This window comes from Cololabis saira, chromosome 18, assembly GCF_033807715.1.
Source record: "Cololabis saira isolate AMF1-May2022 chromosome 18, fColSai1.1, whole genome shotgun sequence".
Taxonomy (NCBI): Eukaryota; Metazoa; Chordata; class Actinopteri; order Beloniformes; family Belonidae; genus Cololabis; species Cololabis saira.
Window position 1 is genome coordinate 21,634,162 of NC_084604.1, and position 9,354 is coordinate 21,643,515.

The window sequence follows — 9,354 nt, forward strand, 5'->3', positions numbered from 1 at the left end:
CACTACACGATCATAATCCTCCCGTCGGACCTCTGTGTCCTGGAAGTCGAGGCCGGTTTTGGGGCAGGGGTGGGCTGTGTCCACCCAAACGTGCGTCCTGCGTCCTGCCCACCCACTGAAAAGCTGACAACTGTTTGTTTGTATGTATGGCCTGTTTTACCTCACACGTGTGGGCGCGGACTACGTTTGTAGCCACAGCTGCCCTGGGGCAGACTGACGGAAATGTGGCTGCCATATTGCGCCAAACGGCCCCTCCGACCACCACCAAACATTCATTCGAGGCAAGGTGGGTAAGGTGTGTTGCCCAAGGACACTACGACAGCAACTGGGACGGAGCCGGATTCGAACCGCCAACCTTCCGATCATTGGATGACCTGCTCTACTGTAGCTCTACCTGAGCTACTGCCGCTTCATTTGCTAGTTCTTTTTGTCAGACAAACAAGTTAGATTTTTTTTTAAAGAACTAGCAAAGAAAATTATAATCCAGAGACAAAATTAACTTTATTGAATCATTTAAGCTTTAGTTTATTATTTATTTTGCAGGAAGGAGGAAACCTTTTTTACAAATTCAGGGCACTAGGCATGTAAAGAAAACATAAAAAAGATTGTTTTACTGAAAAAGTAAAAGCTTTAAGAGAACAAATGAATGACGCTAATTACAATAATTACACAAAACATTAACAGTATTTTGCTAAATAAATAGCAAATGGGTGTTTGAGAGAAAAGCCTTATGGCCTTAGGGCAGTAACTCAATTTTAAATAACTGATAAAGGAGACAAAGCTATTTTGGAAAATTTGTGTCGAAGTAAAGTTAAATCTGACTTTATCTGGCCATTCTTTAACAATTAAAGCATGTCTTGGCTAAGTTCCCCCGTATGGTACATATCTCCAAAGATGGTAAATGGCTTACACTTATATAGCGCTTTCCAGCTCTACTCCTACAGCCCCCAAGCGCTTTCCACTATAGACATTCACCCACACATTCACACACCGGTTGTCAGCGGATCTGCCACACAACAGTGCTGGCCTGACAACTGGGAGATTCAGTGTGTTGCCCAAGGACACTTTGGTGGACACAGGAGGAACTAGGGTTTGAACCACTGACCTTCACCTACCAACTGAGCCACCTTCCCCAGATCCAAGATCTATGAGAAAGTCTTGTGTTTGTATGATGTACTTGAGTTTGAACTTAAATGGGACAAAACAGTATTCAGTCATTCTGTAACCTCTAGATGGAAAATTTTCCAACATGAACTAAAGATGCCTCATCTCATAACATGAAATATTTTGTTTATTTTTGGGTGAATAGAAACGTGATCCAAACTGTGAGGCCTTCTGTTAACCAGTAGGTTCACATTCCAGCTCTCACTTACAGTCGTGAACTGTAGGTAGTGACTGGAACTATAATATTGTGGTTTGTTGAATGAGGTTATTTTTTCTGTGAGGTGGCCGGACTTTCCTTTGGAGATAGAGGTAGAAGTTTTGCCCCTTGGGAGGACTCGGAGTCGAGACGCATCTCCTCCAAATTGAGAGGACCTGTTGAGGTGATTCAGGCACCTGGAAAAACAAAACAAAAAAACAACCCATTGAAAAAATCTTTGCTGAAGGAGACTTAAGATAACATTTTTTTTTTTTTTTTTTTAACGCCTGGAATGAAACACTGCACAAAAAAAAGAACAAAATGTAATTGCACTTTTATGGAAATCAGGAGAAGTGGGTGGGGCGTTGCTATTATAAAAAGCCAGAGGTTCAAGCAAACTCATTGTTCTCCTGGCAGCTCCAGTTGGTGAGTCCCTTTGAAAACGTATTATTCTTTTAAACTTCCTTTTCACGATTTTAATTCCTTCCTTTTTTAAAAAGTTACAGAAGAAACTTGGGACACCTTCCTCATCTGCAGTCATGATCAAACTGGTAATACAAAGTTCTGGTGTTTTTTATTTTCAATTTCAGACAGAAATATCAGAATTCTGAAATATTTGTAGAAACATAGCTGTAAAGCATGGCATATGGCGTCCGTATTAATGCTGCCATCGGTGTAAACCGGAGTCAAGTTCTCTCGTCTGATTTATGTCTGACCTGGCAATAAAGCTTTTCTGATTCTGATTCTGATTCTGATTCTGATATTCTGTCATTAAATTCTATTTTTTTTCCATAGCTGAGTCTTGCTGTTGTAGCAGTGCTGGTTTTTGGTAGGTTCATTTCTGTAACTCAGTTTCAAAAACGTATCTTCTGACATACGCAAACATTGAAACACATTTTTCTGATGATTCTTACAGATTCAGTCGAATCAACTAAGAAATATGGTGAGACCCTTTTACTTTATATGACATTAGTCACGCAGAAGGTGCAGTTGGTGTGACAGAACTTTTTTTTTTTTTTTTAACATCATGCCACCCTCATGTACAAGCAGATCCCACTTTGTATTTCCTTTAGCGCAACGGCCTTTGCGGCCTCGAATGTGCTGGACTAACTGGTACGATCGAGACAATCCTAGCGGAACAGGTGACTGGGAGACCTTGACACGCCTGAGACAAGAAAACCCCAAAAAAATCTGCTCAAAGCCTCAGAGAATCCAAGCCGTTACCGCTGACACACTGACTCCAGCCCATGCAACTGGCGAGAGATTTCTTATGTAAGTGTTTGGAGAAAACTTTTTTTTTAATGATCTACTCTCTCCAGTCCTTGTGTTTCTTTTTTAAATATTGTTCAATTTCATTCTTCAGCTACAGTCCAAGGGGGGGACTTGTTTGTCGGAATCAGGACCAGCGATCTCGCTTCTGCAGGGACTACAAAGTTCGCTTTCTTTGCCCCTGTATTCGCCATTTCCCTATCCCTATCGACATGCTTGAGCATGTCCGAGAAATTAAAAAAGTATAATTTGAATATGTAACAGACAATTTATTTCTTTTTTCTTTTTTTTATCTGCCTTGTAAAACTAATTTAGACAAACAAAGCTGGAAATGAATGTTTATAATTTGGTCTGCACATGGTTTTAACTCATATATACAATTAGCATTTTTTAAATTTTAATATCTCATGGTGATGAGAAACACTTTTTCCCTAAAGTATAACTGCATAATGTTAAACATAGCAGTTCTGTAACATACAAAAATAGTTTAAAAGGCTACTAAACTTTTACAAAGTAGTACCTGTTAACCTTCCCTGAACATGTTATAACACTGGTTTTGATCTTTGATATTACTCTTCACAGGCTAGGTTTGAGTTTTGCCTTGTTTTGGTCTTGATTGTTTTTTCTTTTTGCGGTCTGGACAAATGAAGCTCTTTCATGTTGAGCAGCAAGTCGAGCTCCAGCGTCACAGTGAACCACTTTCTACAACCCCAGATCCCTGAAAGTGAGACAGCTGAAAAGAATCCAACCATCTTTGTGTTGTTTCCTCACTAAATGTGCTCTTGGGAGAGAGATTTATTGTGCTTTTGTGCCTTTTTCTGTTATTCCTCTTTTGTTGTTCTGAGATCATGAAATCGACTTTGTTTGACTAATTTGAGGAAACAAATAAACCTACAAATAAACTATTAACTACAACCAAATCCAGTTTGGTCAATGAGTTTATATCCACATAATAATTAATTTTTTTTTTCATTTTTTTTTAATGGTATTGTGTGTACACGGATGTCTATCAGTCCAGAAAAAATGGTCCATTTTACAAGACTTTATTGGCACGTGTTCATTGTGCTGTCAAAAAGGTATAGTGACAAATGAATCAACTGACTGGTAAATTAATAATGTTGTGCAAATAGTGTATATTTAATATGAATAACAGTCAAGAAAGGCAGTTTTCAAAAAATTAAGACTCTATTATTCACAAGTTGAAAATATTTAGACCTTTGTCAATACTATGCCAGCTGCTGAAGACATTGGTAAAGGGATGACGATCTGGGCTTGTTTTGGAGCCACAGTACATGGGGACCATTATCTGTTGAGCTGAGTTTGCATTCCTCTGTATGCCAAAGTTTTATGGAGTCAAGCGTGAGGCCATTTTTGTGACAGCTGAAGTTTGGCAGAAACTGCATCTCGCAACGAGCACGCAAGATCCCAAGTCAACTAACAAATCTACAACAGGATAGCTGAAATAGAACCAGAAAAGGATGCTGCAATGGTCCTAAACTTAACTGAAAGACAAGAGAGTTGTTCTTAAACTGCGCTTAACCGTCCTCTTGTTTTAGCTTTATGTTCATATCTCTCATGTTAACGTGTTGGTTTTGACCACAGTTTTAAATCAGCCAAAAATACAGTATACCCCTTATAGATAGACTTATCCAATTTGTTTCTCAAATCATGGTGATCTTGTTAGACTTCCTTATGCATGGAAAAATCTGTTTCAATATTGTTGTTGTGTCCCCTGACATTTCTTTTTCTAGCATAGCTCTTGTTTTCACTCTAAAAAATGCTAAACGGAATCTAAGGAGAATTTTATGAATTAATAAAATGTTTTTATATTATCTGACTGTTAGTGCCAAATAATAAAACACATCTCTTAAATAAATTTGTTTAATTTATATTTGACTTTAATATAATTAACTATACCAACATCTGAGGTGGGTTTTTTTCCACAACAGTGTTGTCACATGTGATATTGTGCCCTCCTGGTCCAGGAGTCATACTGAGGACCATATGCTTACCTTGATTGAGGAGCCCATTGCAAAAAATAAAAAAAAGTGTGATTAAATGCATAGCTCTTCTTTTTTTTATCACTAGCTGCATATTTGCCTGGCCTACTTGGCATGCATTCCTGGAAGGAGCCTTTTCCATGAAAAGGGACAACACGTTCATCTACTCTCACCTCTTGCCCTGGGTTGAACATCAGTTGATTATGATGTTGATGATGAATGGTCATCAACATTTGCAACTAAACATTTGCAGTAGCTGCCATACAAGCCGGGAGGTACTGAGCTCCAACAGATGTCACTCATTTCAGACTTGTAGGTTCCAGCAGGAGCGGGACATCAGACTCACATGCTTCTGTGTCCCCTGGTTGGTACTCTATATTGTCTTCCTCCTCAGTAACCTGCTTTTCCATCTCACTCTGCTGCACTAAATCCGCTGCCTCATCTTTAGAGAAAAATATGATCCAAAGCCTGACTTGTGTAACAGTTACCAAAGGTAAGCATATAGATGATATTTATTGAACCAGTATCAGTAAAGCCGGGAATACACTGTGCGATATTTTGAATCGTATGAGACTGCCCCATCTCACACTGCACGACTAGATCGCGGAGTTCAAAAGTTTAGAGCCCACGATTTATGTTCTCACACTGTACGAGCCGATGCTCGGATGCGACCCGTCTGCTGACACTATACGATCATAATCCTCCCGTCGGACCTCTGTGTACTGGAACTCGAGGCCGGTTCTGGGGCAGGGGTAGGCTGTTCCAGCCCAAACGTGCGTCCTGCCCACCCAATCAAAGGTTATGGGATCCTTTATTTTTTTTATAATTTTATTTTTTTATATATATATATTTAAAAAATCCCAAAATATCTGTACCGTTTCTGGTTGGGTGGTCACTGCGCATCATTTTTAGACATAACAATGAACACATACCGCAAAAGTTGTGTCTCGCGGAGGAACCCGACGTCCCAGCAAAATGAGAAGAGAAAAAAGAGTTGTTCCGAACAGTACAGCACAATGATAAAAACGAAATCACATTATGGGCGATTTTTATTATTTCACTTTAGTTCATAATTCATGTTCATTGTGGCATCATATAACACTGTTTTAGTCATTTTTGTGCACTTTTTGGCTCATTATATTGTATTTTTCTACATATTTGGGAAGACGAGGTTGCGCACATTGTATGACGTCAGGTTTGTTTACATCAGGGTCTGTTATTGGTCCAGCACGATCACGTGACGTGTCCGAAGCGCTCCTTGACACAGGCGCCGCTGGAAATAGTCCCGCTATTAAAATAACGATCTTGAAAATACTTCCCAAAAATCCGAGTTCAAACTTTTATCCTCTGCTTAACATAAATAGCTCTTTTTTTTTAAAGTGAAAAGAATTTACACGCAGGAGGTGGGAACGAGATGAAACGAAAAGGTGGGTGACCTGACGGCACAGCAGACAGCGCACACACTGAAGGCTGATTTATGGTTCCGCGTTACACCAACGCAGAGCCTACGGCGCAGGGTACGCGGCGACACGCACCGAACGTGGAAATGCGGTCTTTTTCTGCTATTAAAACATGTTGTAGTGTGAATTTGCAACACTTAAACTACAAATAATATTTTTGAGGTGACATCAGAGATTGCGCATGCTCTCTGTGAAAGGATGAGGTAAATCGGGTCGCAGCACGGCTTCAACTGTGCGATGCCTTCACGAGGAGCGACCAGGATTTCAAACATGCTTGAATTTCTTGCGACCTCACGATTTGTGATCGGGAGCTCGTCGTGAGGTGTTAATCTCTCGTCGTTACCCCACGTACACTGCACGAGGCACGAGCAACGATTGGGTCAAAATCGGGCCCGATCAAAAAAAAGTCGCACGACTGGAAAATCGGCTCAAAACGAGCCGATAATCGCACAGTGTATGCCCGGCTTAAGGTCTAGGAACGATTGAAGAGCCTGAAAACCTGTGTCAGCAGAATGACCACACACACACAACGGAATGGTTTGAATTCAATGTATTGTTCACAAAATAATAAAGATGAGTTTACAAACCCTGCCTACCTAAGCCGGCTTCCTAGTGTGCACAAATGCACAATAAATGGGCCCATAAAAATAAATAAAATAAAATAGAGGTTCCTTCAAAATAAAGAGTTCAATGTCCAATGCGTACTGCTCCTTTAGGGAAAGAAGCAATGGTCTTCTTGTGTATGAGTGTGTGTTCTTTGATGTCTGTGTTCGAACTACCCGGGTAGATTTTGAGTGTTAGTCTTATGTCTGTTAATGAAAAAGGAATCGACGATGCTGTGCTCTGCAGATGGATCCTGCGGCTGGCCACACCGCGTTGCTGGTTCCTCCACAGTCAATCTTCCATTTAAACTGGCTCGCCACTGAACATAAAGTTCAGATCCCGATCGACTCGGTCTGGGTAAAAAAAACAATCTATGCAAACAGCGAAGAATGCATGTTATAATATAATTTTCTCTCTATCGATCATTAACATTTCCTCTCTTAGTATATCAATCATGAAAGATACACACTGTCTAATCATTGCAAAATGAATAGAATTACATCACACAAGATATCCCAGTGTCAATTAGCTGCAAATCATGCACACCAAATCACATTCACTTCAACATGTAAATGAAATATAATATATTTAAACTCACTATTTATATTTTTAACACATTAAATCTATTTATTCTCTTTTAACAGCACTGTAATTGTAACATATATTTATTAAACATAGGCCCTTTAATATTCAGCCCTCTTTTAACTGTTAGGATGGATCAAACAGCCATTATGTATTCACTTAAAGGAGCTTGAGGCTCCTTTTAAGAAAGGAGACTCTCTAGCGCCACCCTTCACCACGACGGCCGTTGGGGGTACTGCAGCCAACAGTAAAGCCGGCACGGGAGAACGGGGAGAACGCGCATGCAGCGTCATGTGACGTCACATCCGCAGCCCAGCGCGGGAAATTCGGGACCGAATTGCAGCACATTTTGCAGCACAGCCTGTTCAAGGCAACGGAGAGATACGCTAGAGGGCTCATTCTTTTGGGTTTGGAACGCTTCATCTGACATTATTACTAGAAAACTTAAAATGTATACGGATTTTTTTCATAAATCTTGCCACAATCCGGCCTCAGCTCCTTTAAGCATATTTAAACCATTAAATTAAATTAACAATAAAGGTAATCAATCAATACTCCTTCAGTAACATAACTTTAACCTCAAACAATTAAATATAAGGCACCTTTAAGGGTGTAAAACACTGTTACTGCTCTGCTACAGTATCACAGCTCCAATTGGTTTTCATTCATGGATCAAGAGTAACACAGTCATAAGGAGTCCTGATAGCCAAGATGGCGCATTAGCATTAGCATTTCATACCGGAGCTAAGGCCTGCTAACAGAGGCTCTCCATTCCAGCTGAATCCTCACACAATATAACACCCTGGCGAACAAATAACTTGTTAACAGTGTGTACCAGGCGAATTATGGTGAACTTCTGGTGTGAGGAGTGTTTATTCATTACCGGGAGTTCTCAGTTGGTAAGCTGTGTGCTCTTGGCAATGACTCTGCCGAAAAGAGAGTGAACGCAGGCTGCGCGGTTTACTCATAGCGGACGCGCCACCCTCTGGTCGGCCATGGAACTGCACCGTTCCACAACATTAAAGGGAAAGTTCGGTTTTTTACAACCTGGACCTTATTTCTGGCATTGTTTATGGTCGTATACTCACCCAGGCCAGTTTGGTGTCATTTGGAGTCCTTCGGAAGATATTAGGAGTTTTTTTGCGAGCCGCTTCTCCATATAACGGTAGTGAACGGGGCACAGCGGGACACAGACGATGCAGCGTCTAAATAACACATGATTGCCGCGAAACTCGTTCATTTTTTTTATGAATCACTAGATCTGCTTCCAGGACCTGTTGTCTACATCCGGGGCTGTGTGTGTAACAAATAAATCAGTTTGTAAACAAGACCTCTCACCTGCTGACGTCATCTCTGTGCGCGCATCGCAGACACAGCTCTGTGTACAGCTGGAGTTCGCTACTGTTAGTTTACTGTTAGTTATTTGAAACATGTCTGAATATTTGTCAAATTCTGAGGTTGTGGACGACGACTTTGAATATGATGGACGTCCTTACCGTTTTGAGCCGGAGTATACGGCTGAAGAGCTCACTGAACGGAGGACAGAGTGCGCGCACAGAGATGACGTCATGCAGGTCAGAGGTCTTGTTTACAAACTGATTTTTTTTTTTTTTTTTTTTTTTTTTTTTTTTTTACCTTGTCTGCACACATATTATTGATTGAAACTGATTTATTTGTTATACACACAGCCCCGGATGTAGACAACAGGTCCTGGAAGCAGATCTAGTGATTCATAAAATAAATGAACGAGTTGCGCTGCAATCATGTGTTATTTAGACGCTGCATCGTCTGTGTCCCGCTGTGCCCCGTTCACTACCGTTATATGGAGAAGCGGCTCGCAAAAAACCCCCTAATATCTTCCGAAGGACTCCAAATGACACCAAACTTGCCTGGGTGAGTATACGACCATAAAAAATGCCAGAAATAAGGTCCAGGTTGTAAAAAACCGAACTTTCCCTTTAAGTTCTGAAACCCAGGTGGGTTACACTTAGCTTTAGTTTACTTTGCAGGACGGAGGCAACATTTTAAGAAATGTAGAATAGGCAAGATTGTTTTACTGAAAAATTAAACGCTTTAAAGG

At 40.6% G+C, this 9,354-nt stretch overlaps 1 protein-coding gene across 1 annotated transcript in view; it reads left to right on the plus strand.

Annotated features, from left to right (window-relative positions):
• LOC133418510 (cartilage intermediate layer protein 1-like) overlaps positions 1-3,381 on the plus strand; it is a 104,660-nt gene extending 101,279 nt beyond the window's left edge. The window contains exons 2-6 of the mRNA XM_061707236.1: positions 1,860-1,911; positions 2,156-2,189; positions 2,277-2,303; positions 2,434-2,632; positions 2,724-3,381. Of these exons, the coding sequence (XP_061563220.1) occupies positions 1,900-1,911; positions 2,156-2,189; positions 2,277-2,303; positions 2,434-2,632; positions 2,724-2,877 (426 nt within the window). The 5' untranslated portion in view covers positions 1,860-1,899 and the 3' untranslated portion in view covers positions 2,878-3,381. The remainder of the gene's footprint in view (positions 1-1,859; positions 1,912-2,155; positions 2,190-2,276; positions 2,304-2,433; positions 2,633-2,723) is intronic.
• Positions 3,382-9,354: the final 5,973 nt, after the last annotated feature.